Source organism: Sander lucioperca, chromosome 24, assembly GCF_008315115.2.
Source record: "Sander lucioperca isolate FBNREF2018 chromosome 24, SLUC_FBN_1.2, whole genome shotgun sequence".
NCBI classification, from domain to species: domain Eukaryota; kingdom Metazoa; phylum Chordata; class Actinopteri; order Perciformes; family Percidae; genus Sander; species Sander lucioperca.
In genome coordinates this window covers 9,561,363-9,578,517 of record NC_050196.1, presented here as the reverse complement: position 1 = coordinate 9,578,517, position 17,155 = coordinate 9,561,363, and the positions used below count along the sequence as shown (strand labels likewise).

General features: G+C 43.4%; 1 protein-coding gene across 3 annotated transcripts in view; it reads left to right on the top strand.

Moving 5' to 3' along the window:
• pard3ba (par-3 family cell polarity regulator beta a) overlaps window positions 1–17,155 on the top strand; it is a 143,360-nt gene that overhangs the window by 28,730 nt on the left and 97,475 nt on the right. For 2 of the 3 annotated variants that reach the window (XM_035998616.1, XM_031291945.2), the window contains exons 4-7: window positions 6,772–6,878; window positions 11,360–11,442; window positions 16,408–16,494; window positions 16,762–16,887. In XM_035998616.1, coding sequence (XP_035854509.1) covers window positions 6,772–6,878; window positions 11,360–11,442; window positions 16,408–16,494; window positions 16,762–16,887 — 403 coding nt within the window. Of the gene's footprint in view, window positions 1–6,771; window positions 6,879–10,824; window positions 11,184–11,359; window positions 11,443–16,407; window positions 16,495–16,761; window positions 16,888–17,155 lie in introns of those variants that run through there. The other variant, XM_035998617.1, reaches the window with a different exon arrangement.

The following is a 17,155-nucleotide window of genomic DNA, read 5'->3' as shown; positions in this document are numbered from 1 at the left end:
ATTCTTCCTATACTGACAAAAGTTTCCCTCTGAGCACCACTGAGGTGATGGATATACTCTGATTCTGCTTCTGACAGAGTAAATATCTTGATAAATTGACGTGTAACTCATTATGTTGTTGACATTTCATAGTATGACCACCAAGCCTATCCACGGCTAATATGCACGTAGTGAGTGTGTGACCCCCGTAACCACACTCACACTTATTCTAAGCCTCCTGTTGGAGACGTCACGTCACGTATATGTATACACTTGAAATAATGTAGTGCTATACAGCCATACAGCGTCTCTCTGGAATGCAGTTTATGAAGTAGTTCAGTGATAAATAGTGTTTTTATCTCTGTTTTCTACATACATATGTACAAGTCCTGCAGGGAAATAATTTTCTTGTGAAGTCAGAGGTTAGGGTTAGCTAAAAAAATAAAAAAAAAGAGACAAAAACACTTGTAAGCGGTTCAGTGAGTTGATCAAGGTCGCTTCTATAACGCAGGTACTAAAAGGTAAGTGAGAATGACACTTTGACAAACAGTGTATGTGCACATGATGATTTAAAAATACTGCTTCGAAATGAGCAAGGAATGGCAGTTTTACTTTATTTTTTGCAGTCAGGAAATAAAGTGAACAAGTTACTGGGTCATGGTGCATCTCCAGTGGGAAACATCATCACAAGACTAGTCAGTCAGAAGCCTAAGGGAGCCTCTGGGGAAATAGCTGCTCTGTCTGGGCTACAGTCTGTTCAGGCTATAGATACATTTTACTGTAAATAATCTAGAGCAGGATTTTTTTTTTTTTCATTTTTTGTCATTCTTTCCTATTTCAGGCCTTGTTTTTGTTAATTCTTAAATGACAAGAGACGGTAAAGGACAAAATAAAGGATTAAGTGAGCCTGGATGGGTCTGTCTAATCACTGGGCCACCCAGTCACCCCTTTCATTTTCCTCGCTCCATCTGTTGGCTATGAAAAACAGTGAGACTCCACCAAATGCACACATACACACACCTGCCCTTTGCCATCCCTCTCCCTCTGCCCGCATTTGCCCTCTGCCCCATTATCTGGCCCCTCTCCACTCCAGCCAGTCATTTCTCGCCTACTCTACTATTCAGCTTCAGCCACCTGCCATCCAGCTCACCAGCCAGCCCTCTAGAACCTGACCCATCAACCCCCGCTTGATTCCTTCTCCATCCCCACCCTCTCCTCTGTCTCTGCATGGCTTCCAGCTCTAACTAGATTAGCACTGTAGCCTATTAGCATGCCCAGGGTCCAGCCGAGCGTGAATGGACTAATTCCAGCCCCCCATCCTGTCGTCAACCCAGTGGGACCCCTTCCTGCCTCCACCCCCCCCCCCCCAACCAAGCTCTGCATCCCTGTTGAACCCTGACTAACTTAGTTATGAGGTGACCCTGTGACGCCCCTCATATAGAGCTAGACTCAATGCAATAAGGCAGCTTTTGTCATACAAACATACGCACGCACGCACGCACACACACACACACACACACACACACACACACACACACTTGACAAAAGAACCAAGCATGCAAGTTAAGCAACCCAGAACTGGTCACCCATCCACTGCTGGGAAGGTCTCAGGCGGGTGTGTGTCTGTGTGTGTTTGCTGTCCCTTTTGATGTAACAAGATTGGTTATTTACTAGGTGTTACATCACATCTAGTATGCGGACCATCAGTTTTGTATTGGCTATTCTATAAGCCTCTAAATAATAATAATAATAATAAAGAGTTAAACAAGATTAGATAAAAGCAATACAGGCTGTCATGTACAGTATGTAAACACTTTAACTGGGTCATCATAGTCAAATTAAAGTCAACATTAGAGTAAACATAACATGATAGCTGTATTACTGCAGTACTATCAGAACTCCATTCTGCTCATGTGCCAAAAGAAAGCCCTAGTTAACTATATGCAGTGAGGCTTCGGGATCATAAGATGTGTCACATAGGCGACAACATCCTGCCTGACAATAACCTATTTATCGACAAATCATGTAAACTGGGGTAACTGGGTGGAAAAAATTGGGTCACTCCAAACCATGTGAATGCTTTAATCACACTATCACCTTAATCCGATTACTCTCAATAATATGGTTATAGTGTGCATGTAATCGCACTGAGTGGTGGTGGACAGGCCAAGACGTAATTCAGTAATCAGTCGGGCTTCAAAGTGTTTGTGTGTCAGGTTGGAGTTCTTGTTTGAACAGGGTGATTGGACACTGCCCCAGTGGGATGATTAGACCTGCATTGATCTGCTGCTACACGGACACACACACACACACACACACACACACACACACACACACACACACACACACACACACACACACACACACACACTTATAGGAAGAGAGTCCTTATCGCATCATCCCATGAGCAGCCTCAGCCGGGCAGCTTTATCGATTGGGAGGAAAAACAAGAGCACCCTGGCCTGTGGCATGAAAACACACACACACACACACACACACACACACACACACACACACACACACACACACATACAGACAAATATAAATACACACAGAAGCACAGTCACAGTTTGTGATGAATGTACGTGTAGTACACACATACACACACCATACACGCATGCTTGCACACGCAAACTCAAAGACAAACAAAAGCACACACTATGTAGCCAAGCACACATACACACACACAGAGTCACACTCAGCCAAAAAACAAAACATGATGCATGCTTGTTTTCATCCTTCCCCGGCCGTGAACTAGCACTGCAGAACTTTCATAGAACTGATAACGAGGAAATTCTTAAAATAAACTTTATTGTTCCCAGAATTGCATAAGTAGCCTAGTTAGGCAGCGAGCCGCAGATGTGGAGTCAGAGGCAGAGAAACACAAAACTGGCAATGTTCACAAGGCGTCTTCAGGGTCTCTCCAATTACACAAGTCTCAACGGAAAGATAAGGGAGGAACATAACTTGGGTGTGTTTCAGTGTGTTACCATTTGTTTCTCCGGCCTTGAAGTGGTCACTGAGATGAGTTTGGTGGGTGAAGTGTATTTAAAGTTGCAGGGTACCTTGTGGTTGTGGCTGTACAGTTGGCATCAAATTAGCAAACCTAAAATACATCCAAAGTTACAGTGCTTCCACCTCCTCTCCACCCTTTAGGCAGGCGACTGCATGTTAAAGTCAGAAACTCTGTCTGTGATCTTAAACGGAAATTCTGCTCACAATGCACACAGGGCATGAATAATGTTCCGCTTCTGAGCGCTACAGATGCCACACTGCTTCTTTAAGACCAAGTCTCTCTCCATAACTTCCACAGATTTCATTTGTATCATTTGATCAAAGGCAAAACCTGCTTTATATCAAAAAGGCTACATTCTATATAGGTATTAACCCTCGCTAAAGTCACCTTTGATTAGTATCGGCTCTGAGCCAATCTTGTTCATAACCGACTGAACAGTGGCTGACCTGCGAGAGTTAAAACGGTCACTCTCATCAATATCCCCGACCCTCTGTGACACTGCTTGACCCTCCAGAAGTCAACGCAGGTCAGAGTTCAAAGCCAGTGACCCTCAGGTTCCTTCACATGGCCGGGCTCTGGGGGAGTGGTGGGAGGGTTGATGGAGGTGGATTTGACTCCGCTGGATTAATGGAGAAGGATTTATGGGCCCGACCGCCGGGTAATGAACCCTGACTGTGACCATGAAGCAGCCTTGGCCACTTCACAAAGTTGCATCATTGCCATTGCCGTAAAGTATGCATGATGTCATAACTTGAGGTGCTGTAGCCTTATTTGTAGAGCTCATATCCAAAGTCCATTATAGCCATTTTGGAAATCTTCTTACAATCCATCATTCAGTATCTTCAAAATCTATAGCAGGTGCTAATATTTAGTCCAGCTGGCCATGCACCAGTGAAGGTATTTTGGTACTTAATGTACCTATTGTCCTTGCAGTTTGAGTTAATGTTGTGCAATTCATCACAGTGTAAGAGTAGATGTCAACTTTTTCCCATATTCCTTCAGTATTATCTTAGCAGACCGGCTCAAAGCAAATGTGCGAGGGTGTATGTGTTTTAAAACCTGATACATGCTTGCTGTTCGGTGTTCGTGTGTGTATTTTTATCTGCATTCCCATAGATGTATTTTACAGGGGGGTACAGCAGGGAGAGCAAAGAACCATCCATTAAGTTTTACTGCTTTCAATACATGGCCCTTCTAATCTTGTAAACTGTTGTTGTTGTTTCGGTCTGGAAAATGCAAAGAAGTAGAAATACTGTAGTGCTTTGTGAGGTCGCATTGTTTGAAAAGACGCACTAGTGAACAGATATACGATGCTGAACTTAAAAAGCTTAGAAAGTTCTCCCATAAAGCCCATAGCATCCTAAGAGATGATTCAAACTAAAGACTCATCTAATAACATTGCAAAGTGTCTTCAGTGTTTGACCTATTTTAGATACACACAAGATGACTAGATAATCAGATGGAGAAATCAGAAGCCATTGATATGCTGGAGCGCTGTCTGATGTGTTTTATGTCTTTGTCTGATTCCTTTTGATGGCAGTACTGAGAAGATACCTTTATTTCCCAGATATTTCTGTGTTAAATCAAAGGACGTTTCAATATTGTAAATCATGTTGTTCCCTGTGTAGTTTCTGCATAACTGTCTGCTTTTCTAAATCAGATTAGACCATGTTCTGTTGATTTCCTCAGTAATGCAAGACACCAGGAACTGGAAGCTTGAGGAGAACTAGAAGAAGACTTGAGCCCTTATTAAAGCTACATTGTGTAAGAATTTCTCCCATCTAGCGGTGAAATTGTATATGACAACCAACTGAATATTACTTTCTAGCCCTTTCTCCTTATGAGCTCTTTCCATCTTGGAAAAGCCACTCCAATATTAACTTTGGTCTTGTTGCTTTGCCTGTCGCGTTGTCGTTTTAATTCTCTTTTTAACTTCCTTGGCGACTCCGTTATCTTCTCCCCCTCCCTGGCATTCGTCACGGTGCCACTGAGTGTAAAAGCGCGAAAGGCGGAGGTATGTCCCTCTTTGGCTAATGCATTTTAACAATGGAGGCGCAACATGGCGGCCGTCATTCGAGCGAGTCGCTCCTATGTATTCTGAATGATTCTGAATGGCATATTCTACGCGTACGAGAATACTTTGATTAGTTGGTGGAAGTAATTAGACATGAACGAGCACATATTTGTGAAAGAACAAAGGGGTTTTTGCTAAGAATCAACTCAAAAAATTACACAATGGAGCTTTAAAAGAAGCCAACCTTTTTGAAGCTTTTTGTGCTTTTCGACACATTTGAATTAGTAGAAGTATAGAGAGAGTGTGAAACACAGGCAGATGGAGAGTGAGACTGGGACTTGCAACTAGTCCAGCAGAGAATAACTGGTAATGTATGCTAATTAATACAGATTAGGAGTTAGACAAACCTGATCACAACGTGGAGATTGTTTGAGCCATAAAGGATATTTGAACGTGTGTCTGGAATGGTTGGAATGACCATTTTTCATCTGTCTACAATAACAAACCATGCACGCACATGCGCGCGTGCACACACACACACACACACACACACACACACACACACACACACACACACACACACACACACACACACACACACACACACACACACACACACACACACACACTGAGACCGCTGCCCGCTCCTTCTTCCCTACTTGTTCTCCTCTGCTCTCTCTATTCTGACCACGTTAGACCAGGACCCTGTCACTGACCCTCCAAAGAGAGATTGATTACAGGAAAGAAGAGAATTTTGTTTGTCTTCCCTTTTCTCCGTGTCTTAGTTTTCCAGCTTTTCTCCATCTCTCCCTCCCTCCCTCCCTCCCTCCCTCGCTCCCTCCCGCCCTAGTTTGCTCCCTCCCTCCCTCCTCGATGTCACTATCTCTCGGCTATCTCCTTCCCTTTTTGTTTATCACACACTCTCCCCTGTCTTTATTTTCTCCTCTGTCAAGTTAGATTTGAATAACAGCCTGCTACGAGTTTTACATCCGCAAATAACAGTCCGCTCCCTTTGGGGTGGATATTGAAAGCAAAAGGCGGCACAAAGGTCTAAATTAGATTCTTTTGAAATGTTTTTATTGTGGATTCAGACCTGACCATGTTACCTCTCCCAGCTCATTTGGGCTGCAGCGAAGGGTTGTGGCAAGTGTGTGTGGTTGGGTATATGTGTGTGTTTGGGGGCATGTAGGCGACAGCTGGTCATATGAATATGTGCAGTGTGGGAGCTTGGGCGTATTGCTGAAAGGGTTGGGTGATTGTTGGTCCACTCTAAGGGTTTATGAGTCATCTTGAAATTAATTACAGCCCTTATCTACTGTATACACAAGTTTAACATACAGGGACCTATTTGTTTGAATTAAATGTTATTTTCTAAACTCTTCTTTATCATTTCCTCTGTCCATTTTCTTCAGAATTCCCATTAGCCAACAGACACACTAAATGTTCATTTTTGAGTGCTTTTGGTGTCAGCTGGTTTTGGAGAGCTCAGAGAGCCTCAGGGGTTTCACTAACCCTCTGATTCTCCCTGATGCTTATTTTAACAAGATGCCGGGACCAGCTGCTCGGTGTGAAAGTTGCCAAAAGACAAAAGAAAACTTGTGTTTCCTTCCTCTCTCACCTCCTTCACTCTTTTCTGTGCACCTACTCTGATTATCCTCATGCGTTTGGAGTTTGACAAAATCAATTATGATATGGCTTCTTTGCAACAGTTAAATAATTGTTTCTGTGTCCCTTAACTGTATCTGTATCTGTGTCCACCCAGGCACACCTCTGTTGGTGAGGAGCAGCAGTGATTCGGCCTTGGCCCCGTCCCATGAGATGAGAGCCACGCCCCCACCTGATGACCACAGCAACAGGTCTTCTGAAGCGGTAAGCATAGTGTCACAGTGGCCTTACTTAGTTTACAGGAGTAGAAAAAAAGCTGTTTTAGAGACTACGGTTTGGTAATAATAATAACTTTTATTTGCATTGCCTTTTTCAAAACCAAGTTACAAAGTGCTGACTAGTTACTAGCCAGCTAAAGATGCTAATAATGTAAGTCAGCCTGGTAGATCAATTCATATTTGAGATTTCTTCCTCTGTTTAATAGCTCTTAGAGGAAAATAACGAAAGAGGCAAACACTGGACAAGACGTTCAATTTCCAGTGGCTGAACTCCTGCTGTTCAACCTAGTTGTTCAAAGGATGAAACATGTTCTAACTGAAACAGTTCCATTTTTGGAAAGATATGACAAATGTCAAACGATGGTAATTAAATAACAGAGCGATGAACATTATTCATTTCCCATTATTTCTCTGGTGTGTGTCATTCTCTCATTGAAGACAGAGAAAATATTCCTCTTAAGGTCCTGCTCCAAGCCCCAGGCTGCACTTTGAAAGGGTCGGCTTTTCAAGTGCCCTCCTCTTTCCCAAACAGACCGCAATTTAAGGAGGACTCGGTGTGCTGCCTTTTTGTTGTCCCTCTGTGTGGAGTGTGTGTGTGGTGGGCAGGACAGAGGCAGAGGCTGTGTGAGGTCACAGTGGTACACGTGTGTGCGTGAGAGGGGGAATTCGGGTAGAGAGAGAGTCCTGTTGTTTACCCCCGCTGCCTTCGACACAGCGGTGACTAAGCAGAACCCAGGCATCATCAGGCGCCGAGTAAACACAATGACGAAGCCCATATTTCAGGCTTGATACTCCTCAAACAGACCAGAGTGAGCGGGCCCATTATAGATGATTTAAAATAGCTGTTAACTTCACAATGTTTCTAAGGCATTTCTGCTTTATTATATGGCGAATAAAGAAGAGACAGTGCATATGAGTTTAATTTTTAAAAGCTCCTGAGACCAATTGTCACAATGTTTAACATATAATAAAGAGGTCACAAGATATCATTTTCCACAATGTTAATTAAGTTAATTAAAAATGGTTCCCAGACACACAGAGGAGAACAAAGAAGATTTGTTGCCTTGTAGAGTGTGAGGGTCAGAGCGTGTTTTTATGTGTGTGTGAACGGCTCGGAGGCCGTCACAGCTCTTGGGCATATTGAGCCCTGGGCCTGATGGACTTCCATAGATCAATACGCTATCACTTCATCCACTGTATCGCTCCTCCTTAAACACACACAGACTTACAAGTAACACACACACTTCTGTCCCTTCTTGTCTTCAAGGAGGTATTGAAAGCTAGATAAAGTGTAATTAAGGCTGATACAGTGATAAATATGCGCCCTGCCCATTTAATTGATTTTACTGCCTGCTATGGTGGAGGCCAAGGTTGGCCCACTTCTCTCCGTCTTTGATTCACATTTAGTCTACGCAGTAACTGATTTTAGTCTTTATCAGAGTAGCTAATAAAACTGGCAAAAGGCTGAGCGGCGCTAAACATGCAGTCGGCCCTTTTAAGTGATTTGGACTTCCTGCCATGTTCGAAGCTAATAAAGGAGACGTTTTAATGTTAGGTGCTAACAGCAGTACCTAGTGAATTCTTTGACTCTTCTTTCCTCCACCTTTTCCTAATGCTCGTTATGTTCCTTCTCTCCTGCTCCATCGCTCTGCCTCCCACATTTTGGCTGATTTTCAACACCTCGAGGTGCAGTGATGCAATACCCGTTAACACAGCAGAAAAGTCGGACTTTAATATGTTACACTCTGTCGGGTGGTGATGTTTCCTTCTGCCGTGATGTAAAAATCTGACACCTGAGCTAGCTAAACTAAATTCTGTATGTCTGTACAGTGTGTGTTTGTCATGTTGGCAGCCAGGTGCTGTGTGTGTGTGTGTGTGTGTGTGTGTGTGTGTGTGTGTGTCTTTCCGTCCCTTGAGGATTGTAAGTTTGTGTTTTCCCAGAGAACGCAGGTGAAAGAATGTGACCATGGCAGCCGGTTGATGTGATGGATATGATGAAGGTCAAGGAGCACTTGGTAGCATACTGAAGCTGTGATCCTGCAGTGCATATACATACAAACACTCTTTCTTTACACAAACGCTATTTCTCAACCGCCTGACGTGTAGCAGACGGCTACAGCACCCAGAGGAAATGCACAAAAGAAACACACACCTCATTATTCATCCGTCTGAAAACACACACTAACACTCTCGCACACCTCATCTCTCACATGTCTGCTGCACACCGCCCCGTCACTCACACAGCACACAAAACATAAAAAAAACAAACATAGATGGCAGTGCGCAACTGTAACAGAGCAGACAACCTGTTAGTTTTGCACAGACGGGTTTCCAGACAGGTTTCACAAATTATTTGAGCTTTCATCTCAGGACCACGAAGCCTGCCACGTTGAAATCACTCAGTGATATATAAAACAAAATGTACACGTGCTAACTTCCGCTACAAAACTGCAGTTGAGACATTTGAAATAGTTTAAATGTCTCATATTTGAACTGTTGTAGCTTAGGTTAAATCACTGAAGTAAAAGTGGTGATAGCAGTTGAAGTGTAAGCTCAAAGAGTCAGCACGGAACAGTGTTAAAAATGTTGTTTTTTTTAAATATACTGTAAGTGTTAAAAGGAGAATAAAGTGTCAGCTAAAAGAAGTTATTGTCAGTTCAAGTGCGAGTTCAAGAAGTTGAAGTTCCAGCTGATATGGGAGCACAGATGGGTGTCAGTGTCAGTTGAAGCAGTAGCAGTAGTCACACTAGTAGAGCTGCCTATTGTTAAGGTGTTCTTACACTACAGCTAATACACTCCCTGAATTTTAGCACATTCCATTCCATTGTGAAATAGAGTGAATGAAAGCATCCATGATAACTATTACTACTACTACTACTACTACTACTACTACTACTAATAATAATAATAATAATAATAATAATAATAATAATAATAATAATAATAATAATCATCATCATAAAGAGAAGTAAAAGTGTAATAACTAATCCCATCTATACAATGCTACAAATGTGATTAACTGTATGTGATTACTCTAAGGTTTAAGGTTTTACCGACGTACTCAGCACTATTGTTGCTTCTTTGTGTGTTGATAATACGAGCAGTGAGCGGGGCGAGCTGATTGGCTGAGAAACAGCAGGGTGCCCAAAGAGGGAAGCTGCTGTTTTTATGTCTAGAAAAACAGGAGTGCTCTCAATCAGGGATTAGATTCAGACTGGGCATTAAGGCGTGATCCCTTCATTTCATAATGCATTAAAAATGGCAGCTTTGTGTATGCGTGGGTGTGCATTCCAACATGCCATATCTTATAATATGTTATACAGTTGTAGTGAAGCAAACATACAGGGTTTTTTATGTTATTGTGCCACATGAGTGTACTGTAGTAGCTCAGTTACAAGGGACAGTTCTTGTAAACCTGGATGTGCAAGTGTGTTTTTGATGAGTGTATACATGTGTTCACCTGCCAACCTTGTGTTCCTAAAGGCTATGTGCCAGAAACTTACTCTGTGATGAGCATGTGTGTATGTGCTGAAGGAGGAGAAGCCTGTCCGTGGTAGCTAATGGCGTTGCGGGAAGATGCACAGCAACAATGGAGCCCCCCCGCACACACACATGCGCTCTGTTGTGCGGTAAACTCACACTGCCCAGATAAGTGGGTCACTATCTGTACAGGCAGTAGATCAGGCAGTATATTTGTGTGTGTGTGTGTGTGTGTTCATAAATACACACATTTTATGTTTTCAGCTCTGCAGTCGATATGTGTAGGTAATGTTTGCAGGAAATGTATGCATGGGGCTGTGTGCCTGTTATTAAGCATGTATTTAGTCGGTGTGTGACAGAGGGTCCACCGGGGAGTTGGGTGTGGCGGGGGAGTTGCTAAGGAGCGGGCTGGTGGGCGGGAGCTTTTTATCCATCAGTACTGGTGACACAATGAAAGTGACAAGGCAGAAGGACCTAATTGCACCCCTCTTGTCTTTAACGATTTGGGGCAATTTCTCTCTCCCACTCCTCGAGCGTGTTTGAGCTTCTCGCAACAGTTTGACGCCGTCATTTTCTTTCCTTCTTCCCACATTTCTCCCACCCCTCTTGCTTTTTATTCGTTTGCCCCGGGGTTGTTGATTTTGTTGACTTAAAAATAGAGCCTTGCCTGACACAGGGCAGGGATGGAGGCAGGGGAAGGGAGGGAGGGAGAGGTAGACAGTTAGAAATATACATAGAGCGAAGCAAGGACAGCGTCGCGGGGTAGGGAGCTCAGCGTCCGGCGGTTGTTCTCTCTTCGCTGTCTGCAGAGGTGATTGATGGCGGCGTTAGATTGTTTTGCTAATTGGCGACGGGCCTCCTCGTATTCTCCGGCTGGCTACTATTTGTTTAGTGTGTGTCTGTAAATGGAAACACTCCTAATTTGTCACTGTAGCTGATATCATGTTGACTGAATGGGTCTGGTTTGTGTGTGTCTTTTCTTAACAGGAGATCAACAATGTACTGAAAGGAGCGTTGGACCGACTGCGCACCGACGACCCACCTGCTAAGATGAGCTCAGTTAACTTCAGGTAAGAGTGTGTGTGCGCAGGTGTGTTTCCGTTTGTTTATGGACGTCCTAGTGGCAGCAGACAGATCATACTGTAGCTCGGTACGGTTAAGTGTTGGAGACTGGGATTAATACTCCAGTCTTTGTTTGACAGCAAGACACTCTGACTGGATTAAACAGTCTTGTGTGTGTGTGTGTGTGTGTGTGTGTGTGTGTGTGTGTGTGTGTGTGTGTGTGTGTGGAGGGGGGTCTCTTAACTGTATGTGGTGGAGAAGAGGTGAGTTTTGAACAGGAGTTGTTTTTGTCGCAAGTCGTTTCACACTTATTGTGAAAGTGGTCTGCGTGACGATAAGGTAACGTAACTTGTATGGCAGATTTCATACTCAGGGTTGAACGTGCTTTGCCGTAACGTACAGTAGAGAGTAAAACAACAGAATCAAAAAAAGTGTCTCTGAAAAGGTGTAATGCAACCCAAAAATTCTGTTTAAAGCAGTTGCCGACAGTTCTGTTTTTGGACTAGATGAGGCAAGGTTAGGGACATTAACATGTTAAGTAGTAGGGCTGCACCTAATGATTTTTCTTATTGATGAATATGTAGCTTTTTCTTTTGGTTAATCAAACTCTGTCAGTCCCACTGGGACGCCGGCGTTCCGCCCACTGACATGTGAACCAATTTGTATATCTCACTGTCAATCTACATTACTAATTATATTCATTGTGAACAAAATGAGATATAATGTTTGGTTGTAACCCCTCCCTGCGTGTAATGTTGTGGCGACCCCCAGCAACATTTGCATAACAAACATCAAGTTTAGTTACTATGTCCCGCTCTCCTGAAGTAGGGGAAGGGGCTGTAAAGAATTCCTTATTGCGAAAATATTCGTCTTAATTATTTGTTATGATACTGTTGTAATTATTTGACATCCAGTGAGTTGACCTTTGACCCCCCCCCCCCTTTGAAGTCTTCAACTTGCTTGTGTTGTCTGACCGACCCAAATATATTGATTGAAATGGATGTATACAGTAAAATGCAGCCATTTAAACCATCAATAACTTAAGGGCCCCATGACATGGTGCTCTTTGGATGCTTTTATATAGACCTTAGTGGTCCCCTAATACTGTATCTGAAGTCTCTGTTATATAGGCCTTAGTGGTCCCCTAATACTGTATCTGAAGTCTCTGTTATATAGGCCTTAGTGGTCCCCTAATACTGTATCTGAAGTCTCTTTTATATAGACCTTAGTGGTCCCCTAATACTGTATCTGTAGTCTCTTTTATATAGACCTTAGTGGTCCCCTAATACTGTATCTGAAGTCTCTTTTATATAGACCTTAGTGGTCCCCTAATACTGTATCTGAAGTCTCTGTTATATAGGCCTTAGTGGTCCCCTAATACTGTATCTGAAGTCTCTTTTATATAGACCTTAGTGGTCCCCTAATACTGTATCTGAAGTCTCTGTTATATAGACCTTAGTGGTCCCCTAATACTGTATCTGAAGTCTCTTTCCCCAAATTCAGCCTTGGTGCAGAATTACAGCTACTAGAGCCAGTCCCACAATGAGCTTTACTTAGTATGTGCCATTTCTGAGAGAGGGGGGGGGGGGGGCAAGTTGGAGAGTGGGGGTGTGGCCTTGACCAACTGCCACTTTGCTCGTTTGAAAGCCATGATGTCTCTCTCTCTCTCATGGGTGGGCCAAATTCTCTGGGCAGGCAAAGCAGAGAAAGGGGAGGTAACCTTGCTCCTTATGACGTCATAAGGAGCAGATTCCAGATCGGCCCATCTGAGCTTTCATTTTCTCAAAGGCAGAGCAGGATACCCAGGACTCGGTTTACATCTATCGCCATTTCTAGCCATTGGGGGACCATAGGCAGGCTGGGGGAACGCATATTAACGTTAAAAAAACTCATAAAGTGAAATTTTCATGCCATGGGACCTTTAACAAAATTGCTTAATGCTCAATTTGTTTGCCAATCAACTGCTCAATCAGCGAATCACTTCAGCACTAGTAAAGAGTGTTCTATTCCATCTCCCTGACAAAAGAGCAGAGTGCTTCTGGTTGTATCAACAGCATCAACGTTGGTGCAGCAGCGCTACTGGCTGACCTGTTCAAGCTCGGCTCACTTGTCAAGTGTGTGCGTGTGTGCGTACAGGTGAATGAGTGTACTGTACGTGGGTGAGCACAGACATCTCACAATGGCAACTTCGCCCTTTGTTTTTGGGCACGTCACCCGCGGATCTCTGGCATGATGGGAGTTTTATCTTCATGTCTCCAGGCTGTCACTCACGCAGTAACTACAGTATGGCGATGATGAACCCCGCCATCACAACACTTCACCCCATCTCGCCCAAGCAAGCCCGTGACAAAAGTAAAAGATAAGTTCGCAGCATCGTCTGCAGCCGAGTGATTTTCCGATTCAAAATTTTTTTTCTTTTGATAATAACTCACGGGCGCACTGGAGAAGACTTGGCTGCAGTGACAGATGGTGATTTTTCTGCATTTTACAGTGCATTGGTGTCTTGACAGCACTGTGATACAATGGAGGCGCGGCTCTCACAGATACTTTGCCATGGTAACAGATGGTTGGCGGTTGAAGAAGCCACGGTGAGCGAGCGAGGGCACATTCTCAGCGAGTCCCGGCCGCGGGTTTGTTAGGCACTCGGCCTCAGTTGATGCAGAGGAAGTCAACCCAGAGTGGGAGCTCCATCTGTCTCACTCCTCGTTGTTCTTTTCATCCGTCGCACTGTCCCTCGCCACTCTCTCTTTCTCCCCCCAGTGGAATGACTGTGTTTGTGTTTGTGTCAGCGGGATGGTAAGATGGGTGAGCGGAGCTATTCTGCATATTAGAGTGCGGCGCTAACAAGCTACGGCTGCCTCTGATGAGCTTGTTTGTGCCGCTGTTTGTTTTTTATGAATGTAAATGGGCTGAAACTGTGTGTGTGTGTGTGTGTGTGTGTGTGTGTGTGTGTGTGTGTGTGTGTGTGTGTGTGTGTGTGTGTGTGAGCACTCCTGTTTGTACCTGTGCGTGTGTATCCGGCCCTGGTCTGATTGTTAACCATCACTGAAAGTAAACTCAAACAGCATGTGTGAGTGTGTGCATTTCATGGCTTGTGCACATGTGTAATTCAGATGTAACTGTGTTATCTAATAGATGTAAATGCTATGCATGTGTGTATCTGTGAATTCAATTTAGAGGAATGTGACTGATGGTGTTTGTGAGCATGCAATAGATGTAGCAATAAGAATGCAAATTGGATGTGTGCGCGGGTGGATGTGTGTGTACAGTACGTGTGTGACCATGGCAGAGGTTACCGAGACCGGGGTGACAGTGACAGAGGAGTGTGTTATAATGATCCCAGCAAGTCCTTGTGTATGTGTCAGAAGCACATACACCTTGAACTTCACTCCTTTTTTTTTTTTGCATTGTAGCTTTGTGAAAGCTATGCAGGAAACTTAAGGGAAAACAATACCTTCATGTTCTCAGCCTCCGCCTGAGATCACTCCTTTTGGACCGTTCTTCATTACCTTCTCACACGCCGTTCAGAGGCTGAAGATGTCTTACAGTAGATGAAGTCTGAAAATACGAGAATGAGTACATAGAAGGACTTTTTTTCGACTTGTCTCAGGACGATGCATCTGGTTCTGATGCAAAGCATGCTGCGGTGCACAGGTTTTGCTCAACTACAACAATGCAACAACAACTTAGTGCATTAATGTGTCGTAAAGTAATGATCTTTGGGTTGGGTGAAAATATCTCATAAAGTGGCACTTTGCACAATTTATTTGGAGGTTTGTAGAAATGAGTGTTTTTCATCAAGGCAAAATGAGGCAGACATGTTTTTACTGCTTTCTACTGTGCAATCAAAAAATGACCATTTTCATACTTCTTTTACTTCCATTTAACTCAAGCTCTTATTGCTCATAAGATGGACATTATATTACATTTAGTTGATAGCTTTGGACCATAAGGACTTTCAATTTCCCCTCAGGAGCAATTTGGGTTTCAGTGTCTTGCTCAAGGACACTTCAACACGGAGACAATTCCTAGCCAACCTGCTTCAGATAGAAATAATGAGAAATAATTGCAAGGTTTGTTGTTAATGCAGATTAGAACCATTCAATCAATGTTTAAACATTCCTACATCTTCTTTCCAAACATATCAGTAATGTTGAGCTAAATAATAAATCCTCCAAAAAAAGTCATCATTTTAGCTTTGTGTATCATTATTGTTCTCTAAGTAAAAATGTCACAGGACTGTATAGCTGTACACAGGAAATACAATGAGGCTGACTTAGAATTTGCGTTGGACAAAAATGATGCTGGAGTACACGTTTGAGATTTACATTTTTGGATGCTAAAAACTGCAAATATGACTCAAAGAACATTATTCCACTTTTTATTTTTAAAAGTAGAATTGTTTTCCTTCATCTCCTGTGATCTTCCTCTACCATGCTTCCAATTATGCAGGTCCCCTCTCTTAGCCATCTGGTATCAAAAGCAGCCCTCTTCCTCTTTATCTTTAGTAGCATTGTCCTTGTTTATGTGCTTGCCACATTTCAGGGCTCTGCAGAGATTATTAGAGACACTAATTCTGTTTCATCTCTATCGGCTCCTCTATCTGCCTTTCTCTTTCATCTCCTGCTCTATTCCTTTGTCCACTAGACTAGATTGGGTGGTTGAGAAGCAGGTAGATAAAGGCTGAAGCAGCCACCTGTGTCCCAAGCACCCACCCACCTACCCTACCATACACACACAGGCAGACATGTTTTTTTCTGATGTTTGGCAGAACTACCTGTAAGGTCATTTGTGTCCCTATCTGTGTAGCCCGGAGCAAAATGCTAATTTATTTTGAAGAGCTCGCACATAGAAAGGTTTGGAGTGTGCGTGCAGCTGTGTATGACTGCATCAGTGTTTTTATGATTGCATGCAATACATTATGTACATCCTGACTTTCAATATCTTTCAAAATGTGTGTGTGTTGTTGACAGCACCCTGACGAGGCCAGTGGAGTTTCCAGGCGACTGGGGACCCCTGGGTATCCATGTGATCCCCTACTGCTCCTCTCTCAGTGGACGGTAAACACACACACACACACACACACACACACACACACACACACACACACACACACACACACACACACACGGATGCACCCATATTGTGCAAATACACACTCTTCTCCCACCACATCCTCCTGTAATCAATCAAACATTCATAAGGAAAGGCAGATGGCAATGTTGACTCATAGAAATGCATAAGCTTTGGCATGCAATCATATATTTGTTTGCCTCCATGGATTTGTGTTCACTCCACACTGTGTGTGTGTGTGTGTGTGTTGCAAGGACCCTGGGCCTGCACATTAAAGGCATCGAGGAAAACAGCCGCTCCAAGAGAGAGAATATCTTCCAGCAGGATGAGTGTATCGTAAAAATCAACGGCACACCACTCCATGACAAGACCTTTGCGGAGTAAGTATGCTGGGATGTCATCACCAACACTGAACTCTTAATTTTAGCATTTTATCAAGTTACTCCGGAGCAATGGCGGCCAATGGCAGCTACAAATGTGAAGCCTGCTACCTGAATGTTTTGTACATTAATCTTAATCATTTGCTACTAACCAAAGGATGAGTTGTGATAAAAGATGTGTTAGCAAAAGGGCTCTAGCAATCCAGATTTTGCCTACCTTGACCCAAAAGGGAACTAGCTATCCAAACCAACTCTGTATTTCTACATG